This window comes from Parambassis ranga, chromosome 9, assembly GCF_900634625.1.
Source record: "Parambassis ranga chromosome 9, fParRan2.1, whole genome shotgun sequence".
Lineage (NCBI taxonomy): Eukaryota > Metazoa > Chordata > Actinopteri > Ambassidae > Parambassis > Parambassis ranga.
Genome location: NC_041030.1, coordinates 9,655,647 through 9,675,317, shown reverse-complemented (window position 1 = coordinate 9,675,317; position 19,671 = coordinate 9,655,647). Strand labels below are relative to the sequence as shown.

The following is a 19,671-nucleotide window of genomic DNA, read 5'->3' as shown; positions in this document are numbered from 1 at the left end:
GCCATGCTGACAACTGCAGAAGAATTAAAAGGAGTGTCTTGCGTGAGAGAGTCGCACCGTGCCATACAATCCTACAATTATCTGCACATACGGTGAGTACGGGGATCGAACTCACGACCCTGGTGTTTGCTTCAAAATCAACAGCTGAGCTGAGGTCACATGGCAAGGCAAAGACTGTGACGTTATGAAAGCGAAATCAAAATGTATTGAAAGTTTAGACAACTGCTCTGTCGACTCCGGACTAAGGGTAAGATTGAAAAATACTGACTAAAAAAGTTTTGCTTTTCAAGAGTAGAGAAAGTTTACTAAATAACCGTCAGAAGTAAAACAACGCGATAGTACAGAAGATACCACGTTAAAGCAGGCAAGGAGATTTGGCGAGACTTGGAAATAAACAGAAGCTGCAGCTGGTTTAAGATTCACAGTTTCGGTTAAAGGGAATTTTAAGTAAAAGGTGGCATGTTTTTAATCAGCTTAAACTGCTGCCGTAACAGCTTGATACATAACAATTCCAGGTCAAAAGTCAAAGTCAAGTCGTAGATAATGTCTCAGATAATCTCCAGTGACAAAGGTAGCTTTAAAACACAGTTTCTGTTTGTGAAACTGTGTGACACTCCAGCAAAGGAACATGTGTCTATTTTTTTACCACATTAAACCAGTTCCACATCTAATACTTTTATACTGAGAAGAGTCAAACCTATTTTGAATTTTTCTGCAGGGACACAGATATCTTTAAAATACTGATCGCTGACTACAGTTTCTGAGGGTCATTTATGGAGACTTGTTAAGAGTATTGAAGCTAATGCATCAAATTCATTAGAGCATGTACAGGATGGACAGACTATTGTGAAGTAATGCACATGTTAACACCCTGATTGCTATTATCTATATCTCTGTGTTTTTTTCTGAACAATTTTCACAGAGCTGCAGATCTTTCTGAGACCTGAACATCACCCTATATATATCAGCCTCGTTCTTTTATCAGGATGTCAGTGCTGTTCTCTGGTTGGGAGGTGGTCGAGGACGGTGCTTCATGTCACGCCGTGCAGCTGAGGCCATCGCAAAAACCTCAGGCCCGGGGCGTCTACATCATGTACCATGGGACCAGTGTTGCCAGTGCTCGGTCCATCATAGCTAATGGTTTCGAAAAGTCCAAGAGAGGCATGCTTGGAGAGGGTGTGTATGTTAGTCGTGACAAGAACAAAGCAGCACTGTACCCATACAACGGCACCTCTGCAGACCGGGTGATCCTTGAGTTGCACGTGCGTGTTGGCCGTGTCAAACGTATCGACACAGACAACCATCCTTTGCAGTACGACTGGCATTTACACGGCTATGACACCGCCTGGGTGCCTCCAAATATCGGCCTTTTAGCAGCACCAAAAGGCTTTGAGGAAGATTGTGTGTTTGATCCCAAAAGAGTGAAGGTAGTAGGAATCGTGCAGGCACCAAACCCCACCATAGAGAAAGAGCTTGAACAGCAGTTGGCCAAGAGAAGAGATGATGCTGCAAATCTGTGCTCCCTGTGTAAGAGAAACACCCAGCAGGGCGCTCCACACATCAGCCAGCAGTGCTGGAAGTGTGGGAAAAACATCTGCATTCTTATGGCCAAACATTTCTGTCCTTAAAGGAAGAAGATGACCCAACAAATGGAGAAGAATGATGACACAAAGAACCATCACATCAATGTAACAATCTCTGGTCTCGTAAATTGTACTCAAAGAAAAAACATTAAAACAACCATAGTAAAAATATTTGTGATATTTTTGTTAATCATAAAATTCAATAAATGTCACTATTGTTTCACTAATCAAGGAATCTGTGTGTGTGTTTCAAAGTAAGTGCCGTGTCAACTTTGAGGAGCCCCCTGGAGGCTGCGATGTGAAATGTCTGACCAGTGACTTTAATTTAGCCTTGATCGCATATGGAAGTATCCCCACAGGCAAAATGTAAAGCTAACATTACCAGCTTCAGTAAATACAAGTTGAAGTCCACCTACCAAAATGACACTGGTTTACAATTTGGCAAACCATGGACATTAAAATTATGACCCTAAACGCATGAAAACACTAAGACAAAAGCTGGTCCACCAGAAGGACAAAACTCCCAGCGAAAAACACAGCAATGTGATATATGCAGTCCAGTGCAGTGAGGGATGCTCTGATCTGTACATTGGTAAAAGTAAATAACCACTCCACAGAAGATAAGCCACAACACAGGAGAGCCACCTCCACAGGACAAGACTCAGCTGTTCACCTTCACAAGTTGAGGTGTGTCTAACAACTGTGAGACTGCAGGGGAGCTACTGACAGATGATAATTGCTGCATGTGACTTGGTGAAAAACTTCCAATGAATTGATGTATTGTATGTGGCAGGAAGATGTCTGAGTCCACCACCTCTGTTAAGGGAAACTTAACAGGGCTTCCTAGACTCCTCTTAAAAACCACCTGTTTTGCCTGGTGTCAATGTTTCACAGCTGGTGGTTAGTTAAACTTGTGTTGAGTTTACTTAACATGTTACATATTACATGTGAAGAAAATAACAAAAAAAGTATATCTTCATATTTGGAACAAAAACACACATTGGAAAATAGTATGATTGTAGTGAAAAACATATGATGGCCCGTACGGGGATCGAACCCGCGACCTTGGCGTTATTAGCACCACGCTCTAACCAACTGAGCTAACCGGCCACGTGCGGTGTAGAGAAACATATCTTCATATCAATACACACCTATACATATACCTATATATGTGTATATACATAGACCGACATTTATTACGAAACAAACAGAAAGTGAAAGCTATATCGCTATACAGCGAACAAACTCACGGTCGACGGTAATGCTCTTTCGTATACATAAATAACTATCCTGTAATTATCCTATAATCATAACAAAACAAATTTAGTATGTACCTCGTTAGATTTCTATAAAACGATCATTGCGAACGAAAGTGAGTAGAAGTCAAAACATCCTACTCTTGCATTAGTTTACGGGTTTAGGTGGTTTCTGTAAGCTAAGATAGTTCATAATCCCATGAATATACTGTTGCTTTAATAATTAGTACACTTAACATCTAAACTTGTGTGACTAACTTAGTTTACTAATTAGGTAAGCTAACTGCATCTTTTTTTTGTGACCCTTAGATTTGTTGAATAATACAAGCTACACCCTGGTCGTTACAGGGCCTGAAAAGCAGTCTTACTAAAGCAGGATGTCACTGCAGCTTTTTGGCTGGGAGGCGATCTACGATGATGATTCTTCTAGTATACAACTAGGGCCCTCCCAGGCACCCAAAGATCGGGGAATCTACACTATGTAGCATAGTACCACTGTTGCCAGTGCACGGGCTATTATTACTACTGGCTTTCAGCAGTCATCAGATGGCTTGCTGGGAAAGGGTGTGCTTCGTGATAAGAATAAGGCCGCACGTTATCCATTAAAGTGTGACACTCCAAACAGGGTGATCCTTGAGTTACATGTGCGTATTGGCCATGTCAAGCATATTGACAAGGACAATCACCCGTTGCAAAAAACCTGGTCCACACAAGGCTGGATACCCCCAACTGCGGTATGAGAGGTGTACTCAGTTTGACCTTAAAAGAGTGAAGGTCATGGCCATTACTCAGGCCCCAAACACTGTGTTAGCTGAGCTTCAACAGCTTTTGGCCACCAATCTTGAAATCTCCAGTGGAGGTAGTATTGCTGTGGATACATGTTCACTGTGCAAGCGAAAGGTGCAAGATGATTTCCCACACATCAAGCAACAGTGCTGGAGCTGTGGGAATAACATCTGCATTCTAATGACCAAGCACTACTGTCCAGGAAATAATTGAGAGCACATGCACGGTTTTGATACCGATAGCTTTAAGTTGTAAATTTAGCTGTTTAGCTGTAAATTAACTCAGGGTGTAATTTCAATACTTCAATTTAGGATTTAGGAAAATAAACACTGGATTTGGTGCAATATGCAAAAATCTTTACTGCCTATAGAATATGCATATTTTGTTTACAGTGATTTATATAAACCTAAGCACTGCTGATTACTCTCCGAATGTGTCATGGGTATTTGTAAGGAAGTTTAGACAATCCTATATAAAGCAAACTGTCTTTATTTCAGCCTGAAGTAAAACACATTTACTAAATATTTAATTGATTTTATAATATATTTTACAATTAATATTTAAGGAGACAGGAGCAAAGCTGGAACTGTGGTTTGCCAAGACAATCCCACAGAGTGATTTCATTAGATGTATAGTGATGTGGTTGCAGAATTCAGGATGAAGAGGCAAGCAGTGAATTAAACTCCAGCAGTCTTCTATCACCATTCATTTTGGCATGTTGCAAAAGGACCTGCAAAAAGATGTGAAAATCTGTTCACTATCAAAGCTAAGTAGAGCTAAACAACCAATGCAAAGACAAGAACATCTGCAATGGTTAGAAAATGGAACTTCAAAAGAAGGCATCCCCACAAAAAGAAGTACGCTGTGTACTCACATTCAAAAGTTCCTGGTCATTTTTGGCATGCAAATGTCTGAGGAGGTACCAGCTGGCCACCTGGACCACCGTCACTGGAATGTCTTGAGGTGGGATGTATACCAGCTTCTCCAGCGAACGTCTTGTTTCTCTGCAGACAAGACATAAAATACATGGACAAAGCAATGGACTTTTCAATTCCCAATGGAATTTCTGATCTGATATAAATTTATGTACTCCATGCTGATCTGGCACGTACTCTTTGATTACCGTTTGTGTCTAAAAATGTCCACCTTTTTGCTCAATATTTACCCATATAAACAATAAAATAAAAGCTGAGGAACTATAATTATGCATGCGATAAAACATTGTCCATTTTCAAGAATAAATCTGAAGATGACTAAAGTAATTCTAATCTATACTATCAAATTATCAGAAAAAGAAAATTATACATAAGCATTTGAGCATCCTAGTAGAACAGCGCACACACATTTGTACAGATCCCATTGCAGTGGAAACAGAACAAAACAGGGAAAAAACAAAAAAACGTGCACTGACCTAGCAGCCATCTTTGTCACATACTGTAGCAGGGCCTGGAAAAGGTGAGCTACAGGAGATGAGCCCAGCTTCAAAACCTCAGTGGTGGCTTCCAGTATCAGGTCCTTCCAGTCATTTCCTGGGACACCCGCCTTGGAAATCACATCATACAGAGTTTACAGTTTAGAATAAAATTAAATAAGAGAAATCACTACAAAAAGTAAAACTACTGAATTACTCAAAATTTTAAGTGGTATTAGTAGAGTTAGCCAAAACAATAGCTTCCATAGGAGCAGCAGTTGTAGTCAAATTGGTGATATACACATTTCATTCAAACAATGCCAGAAAAAAAATGTCAGGCAAATATAGTAAATACCACAGTGATAACAGAGAGGCAGCTTTTGACTTGTTTGTATTTCCACTTGGCCTGGGCTACTGATCGTGTATATCACAGCTGGATATTCACCCATCTTTCATCTCCTCTACTTGGCTTCTGCCCACTTGAAAGGGATGTGTATCAAAGCTGCCTCCGGCTTTGTATGTGCAGAGTAATAGGTACCTCATTATTCTTAGTTATAAAAACAACCCTTGTGCTCATTGATAAAACATTGCCTCTAGGTCAAAAGAAAAGACCTACTATTCTAACATAATTTAATCTTAGCCTTCCAATTGCATTATTGATATATTTGCAACGTAAAAAAATATAATTATATGATTATATTATAATATTGCCATGATGCTTTAGCTACCGCTATACTTTATCTACCGAAGATGATCATCATAATCATAATGATCATATAGGGGACTCACCATGCAGGGTCCAAGGGCAAGTAGGGCTAGTCGGAGCAGGCTGGCTACCTGGCAGCTGTGCACACCGAGCTGTGAAGCCAACTGCAGACTCTGCCTGTAAGCCATGACTGCCTGAACCAGCAAGCCCTGACTGCGATACACCTCAGCCAGCCACTGAGTGAGGCAGAGCAGGGGAGTTTAGTGTATACACAGATTGGAAATACAGAAAAATAGGAGGGACAGAACATACAGCAACAAAATGCTAATATCTTCACTTAAAAAGATAAAACAATCTTTACAATCTGCCAGTATCTCTAAAGTTTGTCTGTCTGCTGCTTCTACCTTGCTGGTAGCAGCCATTGATTATGTGGTTGGGATCTACTGTCTACAGCAAAGAGACAATGCACTAGTAAGGACCAGACATATGGATAGATTGATAGATTACTTTAATACAGCATTACCTCGACATTGTGCCACAAGTCTAATTTAATCAACATTTAGTGTTGCTATCTGTTAAACAGTTTGTTATGGATTGTGGTTTTTGCTATTAACATCTGCCCATGTGAACAATGTGTTAAAGCGCTGTGTAAAATGCAGTACAAAAAAAGCACTGCCGCAATATTTCTAGTAAGGGGGCGTCCACTTACATGCCATGCCCCAAAGTTGGTGGGATTCATCATCACAGCGTTGCTGAGCTGCTCTAGAACTGGGTCGGGAAGCATAGTACCATCAGCCATTAGGAGGCGCTGACACTGCACTTGTCTGAGTGACAGCATCACTGCTGGGTGTTCAGGGGACACGTTCAGCACCTGGGACAAAGACAAAATTAAAATTAAAGCAAATATGGTAAAATAAGGTGTAGATATCAGTGAAGGCAGAGTGTGTGTCTGTGTGTGTATCCCACCTGTGTGCAGAGAGCCTCTGCCTGATCAAGCTTTCCCTCTAACATTAGACCTGTCACAGCCTGTTGTAATACCCAGCCTTCTAGGGACTGGGCAAGAGGGCGCTCTATCTCCTCCACACAACGTACTGGAAAACACAAAGGCGTTAACTAACACACAAACAAACACAAAACACGAGGTACAGTGAAACCTGTGAACAGACCTTTCTCAGAAACAACTGACATGAGGATTTGCTCCAGTCCTTGTCTGCAGGGGGCAGAACCAGACAGATAGCAGGAAGTGTTTTCAGTGTGACAAGCAGCCATTAACCCGGCCCATGTTGCTGGATCATCTAAAGTAAAGAACAGAGTAAGGACTCAGGTATGCATCTACAGGCATCTCATACAGCAGCACTGTTAAATGTTTCATGGTAGGTTGCTACCCATACCTCTAATACAGATTCACATAAACAAGCACTATTTATCACAAAACATCCTACTAAAGTACATGTATGAATGTTAGTGTGTGAGTGTCTGTGTGTGTTTACCAGGACAGAGCAGCACTGCTCTCTGTATTGTCTTTAGTGCATTCCTCTGACTGTCTTCTCCAGAGTGTCTCCCACTGGCCAGCTGGTTCACACCACTGTACAACAACGCCCTCTGCAGTCGTACACAAGATAGATCATCAGTGGTTCATTACTGTACACAGCATCACAGCACAGAACATTCAGATAGCAGCTGCAATATGGCAATTTACACTGTGTACAAAGACAATATTAAAAACCTACATCAATTATACAGCCACACATTTACCTTTCCCTGGGTCATACTGGAGAGACAAGCAACATGGCCAGCCATCGCACCACCCTATAAGAACACAGCAGTTAAATCCATCAACAAAAACCTTACACTGTCCAGCAGTAGTACAGCAACAGTGGATCAGGCATTTCAAAAAATGAATGGGAGACTGTTTGCAATTGCTTATAATGTTTGCATATACAGACTTACGTTTGCCTTTCTTGGGTAGTACTGTGGTACCACTCTGGACAGAAGGGCCCACAGAGATGGGTTTCCAGGATTGCTGTAAAGAGGACAAAAAAAGACTTCTTATCAATATGATAAATAGCTGCACATCGAGGTAATTGGTGTCTCTTGATGATTTGGACATTGTTATGCAAAATGATGTGAATCTGATGTGGTGTGATCTTATTAGGATTACTGTCAAGTACAGCACACCAGTAAGGTAAAATTCATATGAACAGCTTACCTGTGTACAGCCCTGGAAGCCTCTCTTTGAACTGCACTGTAGTTTCCCTGCAGGGCCAGCAAGGCGCAGGTGAGGAGACACTGCTGCTCCACAACACTCGCAGAGGACGAACCTAGCTTCATCAGCTCAGTTAGGGCAGCAGCCGCAAGTGTGGCATCACCATGGACCAATCCAAGGGCGCATAAACACAGAAGAGACTCTGATATTGGCTCCTTTAACATTGAGCTGCAGACAGAGAACAGACGGAAAATGACTACAATTAAAAGGCCCACATAGCCTATCCATATTAAGTTCCTTTTTTTATTTTTTTTTATCTTTGCATAAACTAAAAAATAAAAGCAAAAAATGTGTTACAACAGACACCACATACAGGACGGACTTACCATTTAAACAGCAGTGTCTTTGCTGAGTCTAGGTTGCCCAGTCGGTGCTGCAGCAGGGCCAGAGCTGTCAGTATGTGAGCCTTGTCCTTTTCAGTGGAAGCCACAGCCAAGGCACGCTCATAGGCTACAGCAGACACACACACATGGTTGCACAACAGTTTGTTTGCAGCCAATCTGACATGTAAAGACCATACAAATTCAGTGTGTTTCCTAATCCTTACCCGCAATGCTTTCTGGGAAGAGTCCTGCCCTGCAGTATGAGAGAGCTAGCCCAACCAGGTCACTGATGCCCTGCAGTGAAGTGGACTTGTAAACATGCACAGCCTCCTCCCACTGGCCAGAGGTACTGTAAATGACGCACAGAAACATACAAGGGTGAGGTCTAAGATATGTGGTTTGTGCATTTTAATGTGATTGGTGTACATCATAATGAGACGAATGCTTACCACAAAGCACGACCATAGCAGCCCAGGGAAAAGGCCAGCTGTTCTGAAGAGGATGTGGACTGAAGCAGCTCCACAGCTCTGTGAAATGAATCAGAATATAGAACGGTACTAGAATTGTATACAATTACATATACAAACAGGTGGGGCAGCACATCTTCTGTCATTCTTGTATAAGTATAGTGTCTTTTAATGAGAAAGTGGAAATCATAAAAACACCTTTGGTAAGCCTGTAAGGCCTGCCTCTTCAGCTGCAGGTGTTCATTCAGGTAACCCAGCATAATAAAAGCATCTGGGTCAGACTGGATTCTCTCTGGGAAAAAGAAAACATCATGTCACAAAACATCTGTCTCTAAATCACAACCCCTCTAAAAAACATCATCAGTGCGTCAGTGGATCCTGTGTGCTCAACCAAACCTGTGTACTTGCTGAGTGCCACCTGAGCAGCAGAGATGGCATTCATCTGCACAATGTTGTATCTGTATAATTCAGAGTCCCTGTTGCTCTTATCCAGCAGGGTGGAGCAAACCCAGTAGGCATAACCTTTCACTCCTTCCATCTGACAGAGATATAGATATACAGAGATATATATGATGAAGCCAGAGGGAAAATAAAAATATACTGTACAGTATACAAAATACTTACTAACAGAAGCAAAAGGCTTACAACAGAAAATACTTGAGTGACTTAGAAAGGTAAAGCAAAGATAGTTATTATCTGCCTAATGAGTGGGTATTACAATAGCAGCCACAATGCTTTTGGGAGGTCACGCACATGTGTGCTGAGTTCAGTGGTGTGCCTGAAAAGATCCATGGTGTCGTAGCTTCCCACGCTTTCTGCTATCAGCGCCTGGTAGGAGGACAAAAGGATGAAACTATCACTTACAGAAAACTCACACTGAATTTCAAGAACTTTCACACTAACCACACCTTACAGGGTCATTATCACTGCACTTTTACCAACCAAACTAAGTTTTCTTTAAGTGTTCCCTTCCCACAATGGTGTTGATTGTTGTAAATGTTTGCACAACTTCTGCATGTACTAAGAGCACCTTTACCATCAAGCAGTGATTTATTCCATTTACCCCAGCATTGTGGCATTTAAATGAATGAAAAGATTGTATTGGGATATCTGGAAAACATGGGTACCTGCCCGATCCAGCAGTTGACATAAAGTGGTTCCAGGGACTGAGCAATCTTGAAGGCTTCGTGTGCAAGCTAAGAAAATAAATCCACATGTTTACAATGCAAATGTAAGCCAACTGTGATTTAAAAAATAAGAAAAATATATTAGTGAAGTGAACACACACCTCTATATTTTCCTTCTTCATATACAGGGTACCAAGGTTTGTCCATGCGACTACATTCTATAATAAAATGTTAAAGTCACATAAAAATATTGAATGATTGTATAAGAGCTATAATAATCACTAGAACAAATGTGCTGTACATACATTTTGTTCAACTTGTATGGACTTGATGAAGCAATGCTGAGCCAGAGCATAGTTCTCAAAATCTGATGACAGTGACAGATAGAACTGCAATTAATAGTTCATTAAAAATGCATTTAATTTCTGACATAGGTTAATCAAATGTATTTGTTTATTATCAGTTTTTTGAAGGGTAATAAAACAAATTAATTTTTCATTCTGAAACAATGCATGCAGTTACCTTTGTTCATGGAAATCACTCCAAGAGCGTTCCAGCAGCTGTGGCTTGAGCTGTCCATCATAATAGCCTTTTTCAAACACTGTGAAGACCAAAAAAAAACTCTTAAAAGGCCACTTCTAAGAACAAACTATGTAAACTATTGCTGAGTATTCTAAGAATTACCTGCTGTGCTTTTTCGAGGAGCAGAGATGGGGAATCATGGTCTCCCTCTGTAGGGCAGAGTGAGCTAATGGCCTGGCGGTAGTAGTTGAGTCCAAGGTCATACCACAGGCTGGGGACCTCAGGCATCAGCTTCAAAGCACGAGCGTAACATCTGCAGCAGAAACATGTGCACTTAATATTTAATGTACACTTGGCCAGCAGTGGTAGCCATAATAGCTAACATTACATATTAATCAACGTTCATCATGTACACATATTACACATATATTTATTTACCAATTACCCCCTGCAGGATCAATGATGACGTTTGTCTGTCTGTCTTATCACAGAAGTGTCTGATAGTGTTGCAGTGTTCTGTTGAACATACCTCTCACCAACTTTGAGTGTCTGGGCCTGGTTGAGCGTGTGGCTCTGTGTGTCAGTGTCAACACCAGCAAGTAAGGCTGGCACTTGAATCTGGGCTCTGTTTGATGACACAATGCTAACAGTGGTGCAAGCATCACCTAGCAACTTCCACAAACATGACAGGTCCGGTCGCAGCTGCACAGCTCTGAAAAGCACAATAATGTGACTGGAACGAGCAACAAAACTGAAAACGCCTGTAATACATTACAGAAAACAAACTGGCTCATATTGAGGTTTGCAGGATGAACGGATGTCTCATTACTACCTGAAGATGTTTTGTATGGCTTGTTGAATTTGGTCAATGGCTCCTCCGTCTCTGCAGTCCTCCATTAAACTTTTTGCCAGAGACAGCTGGCACTCCCCAAGACCTGAACAACATATCAATTAAATTAAAAGTCCATGTTTGTACAGCTCATCAGAAATATGCAATAAAACACATAACATTCTATAAAAGTAGGTGAATGCTTAGGGTACAATAAAAACCAACCTTTAAGAGCTGGAACATAATCCTGCTGTGCTGTGATCTGCAAGTACTCTGTGACTGCCTCTTTAAACTTGCCCAGAGTCTGTTTGATGGCAGCAGCCTGGTAGACACTGTAGATGGAGCTGGGGTGAAGCTGCTGGGCTTTACCAAAGGCTTTCAAAGCAGCAGTGAAGCTCCTGCGGTTAAGGTAGGCTTCACCTAAGCATTCCCAACAAACCCAGTCCTCGGGGTCTGCTCTCAGGGCTGCCTGTAGACTGCAGGAAACATAACAAACATTGTACACAACATTTAGAATAAAGTAATACATTTGTTTTTTTTAGATGTAACGTTCTTACTCTGCTATGGCCTGTTGATGTTCTCCTGTCTTCAGGTAGTAAAGGCCTCGTCTCATCCAGGCCCATTTAGCTGAGCCTGGAGTGGCTTTCTCAATCACTGACTGAAGTATTGCTAAGGCAGTGTCCTAAAAACGGAAAAGAAGAACATGATTTAGTTAAGAAGAAAGAGAGAGAACCTCCAAACTACAATAACGAAGCTGTGCCTCTGAACATGGTCTCTTTGTTGCAACTATGGCCACTCACCATATCCCCCTGTCCCATACAGAGATCCACCGAGGCTGCTCCGGATTCAGCATCCTCATTGTCCAACTGAAAAGCTTTCTTATAGCAGCCTTGTGCACGGCTGTAGTCATTTACCACCTCCCGATAATAATGGCCAAGGTAGCGGAATGCACAACCAAGTTGTGGATCTATCTTTGCAGCCTGAAATTATAAAATGAAGCCTTTACTTAGGATTTAAGGCATTCTTTTTACTTATATAAAACAGACACAATAATTAAGATTAAGAAACCTTTATTAGTCCCACAATGTCCCACAATGGGGAAATTACAATCTCATTACCAACTACTACCAACTAACCTTTAGCAAGTATGTATGAGCTTTGCTTCTGTCTTTACGAGTCTCTTCTCCCATGTCCCAGTACAGCTGCCCCAGCAAAAAGTAGTACTCTCCACAGTCTGGGCTCTGGCTAGCAGCTTTAAGGAAACTACACAACCAAAACACAAAAACACATAACTTATATGTCAAGAATATGTATTGATTTTCTACATTCCAAATTGGAATTCTTGGTTTCATGGTAGGAAAAAAGGCACATATAAAGTGCACTGTTTATACCTCTGCTCTGCCAACTGCTGCTTGCCTTCAGCTATGTGTGCCAGGCCTCTCAGTGCAAATCCTTGGGGCAGGTTGGGGTTGGAGGCCACCAGCTCTGATGACAGCTACAAAAGACACAGGTTCATTTGTGAACATTCATCTTTGATATGAAAAAAGGTCATCATTGTAAATGAAAAAACTGGTTCTCAACTGACCAGCCTGGTTAAATAAAGGTTAAATAAATAAAGTGGTTATGGGTAAACATTTTCAACCTTGAGTGCTTGATCAATCTGCCCTTTGTTAAGATAAGCACGTGCTTTGAGGCCTAATAGAACTGGGTCTTTTTCAGCTTCGGGAATCTAAAAAAAGAAAAAGAAAAAACAACAAGCACAGATATGACATATTCTTCTAACTATAATAAATATTAGGCATAAAAATAAATAGAAGATTCAAAACAATATCACATACTGATTTATGCACATACTGGATTAACTGAACATAATTTAAATTACTTGTGAAAATGTCTCCAAAGCTTGGTCTGCAGACATCTCTCCTCTACTTCTCACTGAAGCCTCTAGTTTCAGTTTCAGCAGTTTAATCCTTAGCTCCTTGTCTCCAGAAGCACATACATTCAACCCTAAAGAACAAAAAACACAACATAATTAAGTAGTTGTTTAGGAACTAAACAGGGGAGCTTTTTGGAATTTTTTTTGGTTTTTAATAAATTACTGAATGGACATATCCTTCTGGACCAGTACATACATATCAGGATAATTGGAGTGATATTTATAACACTTTAAAGATACCTTGTGAACATGATGTTGCACTGTCCGAGTATCTGTGCATCTTAAACTGAGCTTCAGCCAGACTGTACCACCCTGAAGTTGAGTTTATTTTCTTCAATCCTAATCAAACAATAATCCAGATTAAAGAAAGCAACAACAAAATTCCTTTAATTACAGAAATGGTCAGCGTGTTTGAGCATTGTTTATATGTAAACCGACCTTGTGCAAGGTCCTTAATGGCATCTTCATACTTTCCTTCTTGTAGTGCTTTGGTGCCCAGACCCAGGTGACCTAATCCATTGTTAGGGGCCAGATCCAGGAGTCGAGAAAAACAACTTACTGCTTCCTCATGTGTATTACCTTCAAAGGAAAATATAACATGCATTTATATAGACTCTAAAGAGTTCACCGGCCAGATATCTCCTAAACAGTTTAAGTGTAACTTCATGGTATATATAGAAAACAATGCCCTACCTGTTTTGATGTAGTGACCACAAAGGATTTCAAGAGGATAACTATTGCTGGGGTAGAGGGACAGCATGGACTGGCACGCCTCTTTCATTTTGGCTTCTTCCTGTGGCAGCTGTAGTTAGAGCAGAATCATTAACATCTAATTTAGAGAAGAACAGTGAGAAATTCTAAAGGTGCTTATATTTCTGACACTTACTTTTGAAAGACATTTAACATAGTCAGCCGAGACCTTCTTGTGTTCTTCTCCAGGTACAGGATCCATCAGAACCAAGGCCTTCTCAAAAGCTGTGATTAACTGATAGTCACAAGTAAACAAACGATGGTTTGTCTTTACAAAATACAAAATATTTTTGTCTGTCTGTAGAACATAGTAGATCCCCGGGATAAGATCAAATCTGGGGAAGTCTCACATGTTGCTGAATTTCATTGTCCTGTTCTTCTTCCTTATGGCACTCTGAGAAGAGCTGTGTCATCTGTTGTAACAGCTGCACCAACTCTTTCTTATCGGCAGCCTCTTCCTCCTTTAGCTGAATGTGCTTCAACCAAACCTTTGCCAGCTGTGGGCACACATACAAATGCAATAAACTGGGAGAAAAAGGAACACCAGAGACTGTATTTTTATTAGTCTTAGCCATAATCATTTACCTTTGAATATTCCTTGTCAGACTGATAAATATCTGACAGTTTTTTGATCACCTCATAACATTTATTTTTGTCAGAGCTGTGGATGGAGAACATACAGAGAACCAAATATCATTGAAAATAACCTTATGCAGTAATTACACACATACATTTGTGATATTTTCATAACTCACCTCGCATACAGCTCCATAAGCTTCTGATAGACATTGGGCAGCTCATCTTTGAAGTCCCACTGATCAGTCTTTTCATAAAGATTTGATAAGCCCTAAAGACAAAATAAAAACATCTTACCGACAGAATTCTGAGAAATCGTGAACCAAATAATTTAATGTAACACCAGCATTTGTCAAAACATCTTCACCTGCCAAGCCAGCAGCTGCTCAGGCTCCAGCTCCACTGCCTTTTTATAAGCTGTCTGTGACTGTTCGGGTTGATCCAATTCACTGGCTGCCAAGCCAATGAACACCCATGCATTATAATTGTTCTTCTCAAGTTTCAGGACAATCTAAAGCCACAGTGAAAAGAGCAAAGTCAGCCATAAAACAGATTCATTTCTGGAAAGAGGTCTTCGTATTTTAGATACTTAACCTTGCAGTGTTTCAGAGCCTCTTTAAACTCTTTGTTTTTAATCGCCTCTCTCGCACTTTTCAGTGCAGCTTTTACTTCCTTATTTGACATCTTGTAACTGGTCGAAGACAACAAAGAACGTTAAGAGAAATGCGCATCACACAGCCCAACTGTTGTTTGCCATATTATGCAGCTACTTTTGCTATCATTATTCCCTAAATATTATTCCGTGACTGACCTGACTTGACAGCTGGTTTCTGGGTTTCATTAGCTAGCTGTAAGCAGTTTTCCCTAGCCAGCGCCTATTCAATTTAGCATTAGCTGTTAGCTAGGGTGAGTATTTTAACTTTATTAAAAGCTTGACTTACACTTAATGTACAATTTGTTCGGCTGACTAAATCAGTTTTTACCCTTATACATTATAAAAATGTGTATAGAAGTTAGTGCCACCCACTGTTTACGTTGGTAACCGGTGCTCGCTGTGTCTCCTGGATGACACGGAAGTGAAAACGTCAACACGCAGTACTTTCAAAATAAATTCCTTTGCAGTCCACTCGAGAGGGTGCCGGTACAAGAATATTTACTGATTTTAAAAATTTATTTTTTATTTACAATACTGAGCAAGGTCGATAAAGTGACACTTGGACATTAAAAATACATAAACAATGTAATATGAATACACGTAGTGCAATTTCAACTCATTAAAACATAAAAAAATATCACACGGTGCCATAGAGCCACTTGTCAATAGCTCTCTCATTGGCCAACACGTCCCTTTGCCAGTCTACATGCCACCTGAGGTTAGCAATGACCTGACTGTAGTTCCTGCCCAGATCATGGCGCCATGCACCAAATGTTTTCTTATTGTAGAAGCGGACCAGAGCAGAGACTTTTGGATAGTCTACAATGTTACGCAGCAGCTTATCCAGATACGCCTGCACATCAGGATATTTGACACCCACATTGTGAAGTTCATCCTGGTCTAGCTTGAGGTCTGAGAGAGGAAAAAAAAAACAGTTTGAGCCTTATATAGTTTGCATGATAATTTACGTAAGCGTCTCAAGACTCACCAAAAAGTTGTGGGGAGACACTCTGGCCATCTGCATAGGTGATGTATTTCCATCTGCCACTTCTCAGCATGTACGTAGAGGCGTTGACATTACAACCATGATACTCACTCAGTACCCAGTCTGGATGTTGCTTCTTGAAAAACATAGATGTTGACAGCAGAGGAAGGAGGGAGTGGCCACTTAGGTTACCTACTACTGAAATACCAGAAATGTCTGCGAAACACACAAACACAAAAAATAAACCTAATGTCTACAAAAGTCTTTTTAACCCTGTGTTTACTGTGCTTCCTTACCCAGCACTGTAGGATAGAGATCAACCAGAGAAACAAGCTGGTTGACCTGCTGGCCAGACTTTAACCCAGGCCCCATGATGAGCAGGGGAACATGGGAACTACCTTCAAACATTGACATCTTATAGAACTGTCTGTGCTCCATAGCTAGCTCCCCATGGTCAGCTGTGAAGATCACAACAGTGTTGTTAAGCAGGCCAGTCTCTCTCAATGCTGAAATCACCTGACCTGAAGAGACACAGAGTGTGGGAGATATATGAAGACGCAGGTCTTCCCTACGTTTTACATTATTGTGTGACCTAAATTAGTCCAATTTAGACTGTAAATATGATATACACCATTCACTAGTAAATATAGGTTGTCAACTTACCCAGCATAGCATCTGCTTCAGCACACATGGCATAATAGAAGGCCCGGATGTTTTTGATTTCCTCCTCAGTGAAATTACCACTGCAGTTTTTTGTAAAGGTGGAGTAGTAGTCAACAGGGTGCATGGCAGCCATGGGCAGCCACTTGGGAACGGAGACAAGCTCGGAAGACACCTGTGTAGGTGAAAAAATGCAGGAATATTATATATATATTGCAACACCATCAGAGTGTTTAAGTCTGCAACAGAAAAAGCATGCCTTTTTGAGCCAGTATGGTGAGGTACGAAAGGTGGATCCTCCTGCAGTGGGCCCCAGGGACTCAGTTTTATAAGGGTGAGGTAAATTGAGACCAAGATAAAGAGCAAAGGGCCGATGTGAGGATGCAGCTGTCTGGTGGATCCACTGTGTCGCCTTATCTGTGTTTTTCCAGTCTTCTCCCATGATCCTAACAGTGGACGTGTTCCCAACAAGCTGAGAAACAGGCCGGCCCTCTTGGCTCAGGAGGAAAGGAACATCTCGTGTCCACGCCTCAACACGATTACTGTAGAACAAAAAATAAGGAAGTGGAATAAAAACATGTGAAAGATGATTCACACTGTTGTGGAATAACAGATGTTCTGAGTGGCGTGAGAGCTGTATCTCAGATGTGGGAGAGATGTACATTTGGGGACACATCATCAGTAGTGTACCTTTGAATCAGGGGGTGTTTCGGCCTTTCATCACTAGACACCTTCATCAAAGGTGGCCAACTACAGGGTGTTTAAACCTGAGCTTGTGTCCCCTGTCTAATCATGAGAAATGCCTGGATGTGACAATGACGCAGCCCACGGGACTATGCAGTGACCTAGAGCTGACTGCAAGCTCTTTGATATACGCAGACTTCAGAGAAGGGGGCCGGAGTACCAGGTCTGGACTAAGGGTGATGGCTGCGGTCTCGGGTGAAAAGATTAGTTGCAGGCCAATGTCGACTAGTATCTTCCAGTCCTGGGCCTTGGCTAGGTGTCCAACGTCTGGATCGGTAGGGGGGATGGTTGGGCTTTTTCAGGGTCGGGGCCGTGTCGGAATTGGTTGCTCTCAGGGGCAAGGAGTTGTTAGTGTTTATCTTGCTCTCAAGCTGCTGCCAGCCTCTTGAGAACCTGGTTGTGCCCCCAGGTGGGTGACCCTGTGTGAGGCTGGCCTTACATCCAGTCAGAGTTGCTGAGGGCACAGGCTGGGTCCTAGCTATATCACTGTTGGAGGTTTTATGGAGATGGGAGCACATCATAGATGATGAAGCTGATGTTGCTTGCCTCCAACTCCCAGAGCTCCCTCCTCTCCAGGCCTATATATATATTTAGACTTTTACAGTACTTTAGATGTCTGCTTACCTGACAGAGTGGCTCCCTGAGGTATAATCGAGCTTGCCCATCATCTTGGTATAATACCCATTTGTCTCCAGTATATCCATCCATGTGGTTGTATTTGGATCTAAGCACTTGTAATTGTTCCATGACTGAGTCAGATGAACAAACTGACCACTCCACATTGCTGGGAATAGAAATAGATACATTACAATTTATAAATGTCACATGTATTTTAATGGACGTCTGCCACTTACCTGCTCTTGAAGGGCAGCAGATGGGTGAGTTGGTGTAAGCGTTAAGAAAGGTGGCACCCAACTCCCTGAGATAGTTTATATAAGGCAGCTGTACAACTCTGCTGCCTGGATCAAAAGACAGCCGACCATCCTAAAAAAGTTACATAAAGATTAGGGAAAGATATAAACCGAGCAATACAACATAACATCACAGCAAACGAGAAGGTTTAGTACATGGATTTAAGTTATACTTACAAATGCATCACTCATCACCATCACAATGTTGGGTCTGCTTTTATTTTGGCAAACACTTAAACCATAATTATGCAAAATGATAACTAAAGCTAACGATAACATCGTCATGGCCACTTTGCATCAATTCAAGTGATTTGTGGGTGTAAAAGAAAAGTTTGTCGTCGGAATTGAATAAGATTCATCACAGCGAAGAAATGTTCCGCTTTAACTACAACTGCTGACCGACCCGTCATAACTTCCGTGTAACTCTTTCAAAATAAGAGTTGCCTAAAATGACGAAGCTCCAAATAAAATAGCTTAAAAGAGGAGAACGTCTACACATATATAAATATTTATGTTTATGAACACCTATTACATTATTATTACAAACTAATAGCAAACAAACACATACCATTAAAAAATATGATTGGGAAACAGGAAGTAATTTTATACCATGTAATGACAAAATAGACCCACTAGATGGCAGCATTTATCTGTGCAGACAGGTAGTAAGCGCAGCTGAAAACTATATGTGCAATATGCTGTCTAAATATCACAAATATGTCTGTTTCACAGCAAAATTACTAATAAAGGATTATCTTATCTTATCTTAGTTTGAACTTCTTTATATTTAGAATATATAGTTTCCCTTTGAAATGTGTTGTGGGAGTGCATAAAGAAAAGCAAAAGTGTAGAATTTGGCTCTAAAATTGTAATACAGAATGGTATAGAGTAAGGAATCACAACAAAATACATTTTTAAAAAATGCAATGTTGTTGAAAGCAACAATAGTTATATGTCAGTGATGATCAACAGGTGATCCTGCGGCTCAGATTGGAAACAGTGATGGCCACAAGGTGGCGTTTTGAGCATCAGAGTTGTTTTTCTACAAACTGGGAGCTCAACACAATGAGAGCAGCCCTCCATATGTGCATTGATCACTCTAATCTCAACACAGAAGCAATATCTGTGATATATGATAGTACAAGAGGTCTTCGTTGGCTTTGCTTCCAGCTTGAATC

At 41.1% G+C, this 19,671-nt stretch overlaps 3 protein-coding genes and 1 non-coding gene across 6 annotated transcripts; 1 reads left to right on the top strand and 3 right to left on the bottom strand.

Moving 5' to 3' along the window:
- Positions 1-1,810, top strand: LOC114441585 (uncharacterized). 2 transcript variants are annotated; one of them, XM_028414576.1, is made up of 2 exons: positions 1-92; positions 923-1,810. In XM_028414576.1, exon 2 carries the CDS (start codon positions 987-989, stop codon positions 1,626-1,628), a length of 642 nt encoding a protein of 213 aa, XP_028270377.1. In that variant the 5' UTR covers positions 1-92; positions 923-986; the 3' UTR covers positions 1,629-1,810. The 2 variants fall into 2 exon arrangements, with proteins under 2 accessions (XP_028270377.1, XP_028270376.1); XM_028414575.1 differs by lacking the exon at positions 1-92 and adding an exon at positions 153-247.
- Positions 1,811-2,619: 809 nt separating this feature from the next.
- On the bottom strand, positions 2,620-2,693 carry trnai-aau (transfer RNA isoleucine (anticodon AAU)). The gene has a single exon. It is a non-coding gene; the product is annotated as a tRNA-Ile (tRNA).
- Positions 2,694-4,098: 1,405 nt separating this feature from the next.
- On the bottom strand, positions 4,099-15,662 carry skic3 (SKI3 subunit of superkiller complex). 2 transcript variants are annotated; one of them, XM_028414500.1, is made up of 41 exons: positions 15,566-15,662; positions 15,133-15,229; positions 14,906-15,049; positions 14,718-14,809; positions 14,548-14,623; positions 14,313-14,459; positions 14,099-14,197; positions 13,906-14,014; positions 13,651-13,791; positions 13,453-13,551; positions 13,159-13,283; positions 12,919-13,005; positions 12,668-12,771; positions 12,413-12,539; positions 12,077-12,256; positions 11,834-11,958; positions 11,502-11,752; positions 11,280-11,382; positions 10,977-11,159; positions 10,610-10,760; positions 10,448-10,526; positions 10,231-10,292; positions 10,087-10,143; positions 9,926-9,994; positions 9,552-9,626; positions 9,195-9,336; positions 8,997-9,090; positions 8,781-8,858; positions 8,556-8,680; positions 8,335-8,458; positions 7,952-8,176; positions 7,693-7,765; positions 7,498-7,551; positions 7,233-7,344; positions 6,909-7,037; positions 6,709-6,833; positions 6,452-6,613; positions 5,826-5,978; positions 5,037-5,167; positions 4,500-4,629; positions 4,099-4,355 (listed from the first exon to the last, which is right to left on the bottom strand). In XM_028414500.1, the coding sequence occupies exons 2-41, from the start codon at positions 15,220-15,222 to the stop codon at positions 4,278-4,280; spliced, it is 4,710 nt and encodes a 1,569-aa protein (XP_028270301.1). In that variant the 5' UTR covers positions 15,223-15,229; positions 15,566-15,662; the 3' UTR covers positions 4,099-4,277. The 2 variants fall into 2 exon arrangements, with proteins under 2 accessions (XP_028270301.1, XP_028270302.1); XM_028414501.1 differs by lacking the exon at positions 15,566-15,662 and adding an exon at positions 15,350-15,514.
- Positions 15,663-15,695: 33 nt separating this feature from the next.
- Positions 15,696-18,886, bottom strand: arsk (arylsulfatase family, member K). Its single transcript, XM_028414502.1, has 8 exons — positions 18,671-18,886; positions 18,437-18,566; positions 18,207-18,366; positions 17,098-17,380; positions 16,842-17,013; positions 16,475-16,699; positions 16,182-16,394; positions 15,696-16,105 (listed from the first exon to the last, which is right to left on the bottom strand). The coding sequence occupies exons 1-8, from the start codon at positions 18,776-18,778 to the stop codon at positions 15,831-15,833; spliced, it is 1,566 nt and encodes a 521-aa protein (XP_028270303.1). The 5' UTR covers positions 18,779-18,886; the 3' UTR covers positions 15,696-15,830.
- Between the last annotated feature and the right edge of the window lie 785 nt (positions 18,887-19,671).

Bases quoted from the DNA above. Each gene is read 5' to 3' on its own strand.
- LOC114441585 (XM_028414576.1), top strand. From the start codon at position 987: ATGTCAGTGCTGTTCTCTGGTTGGGAGGTGGTCGAGGACGGTGCTTCA.
- skic3 (XM_028414500.1), bottom strand. From the start codon at position 15,222: ATGTCAAATAAGGAAGTAAAAGCTGCACTGAAAAGTGCGAGAGAGGCG. The intron at 13,552-13,650 runs GTCGGTTTACAT...TTGTTTGATTAG, and splicing joins CATTAAGGACCTTGCACAAG to GATTGAAGAAAATAAACTCA. The intron at 11,753-11,833 runs GTAAGAACGTTA...TGTTTCCTGCAG, and splicing joins CATCAACAGGCCATAGCAGA to TCTACAGGCAGCCCTGAGAG.
- arsk (XM_028414502.1), bottom strand. From the start codon at position 18,778: ATGACGATGTTATCGTTAGCTTTAGTTATCATTTTGCATAATTATGGT. The intron at 18,367-18,436 runs GTAAGTGGCAGA...TTCTATTCCCAG, and splicing joins CTGCTGCCCTTCAAGAGCAG to CAATGTGGAGTGGTCAGTTT. The intron at 16,395-16,474 runs GTAAGGAAGCAC...TGTGTTTCGCAG, and splicing joins TCTCTATCCTACAGTGCTGG to ACATTTCTGGTATTTCAGTA.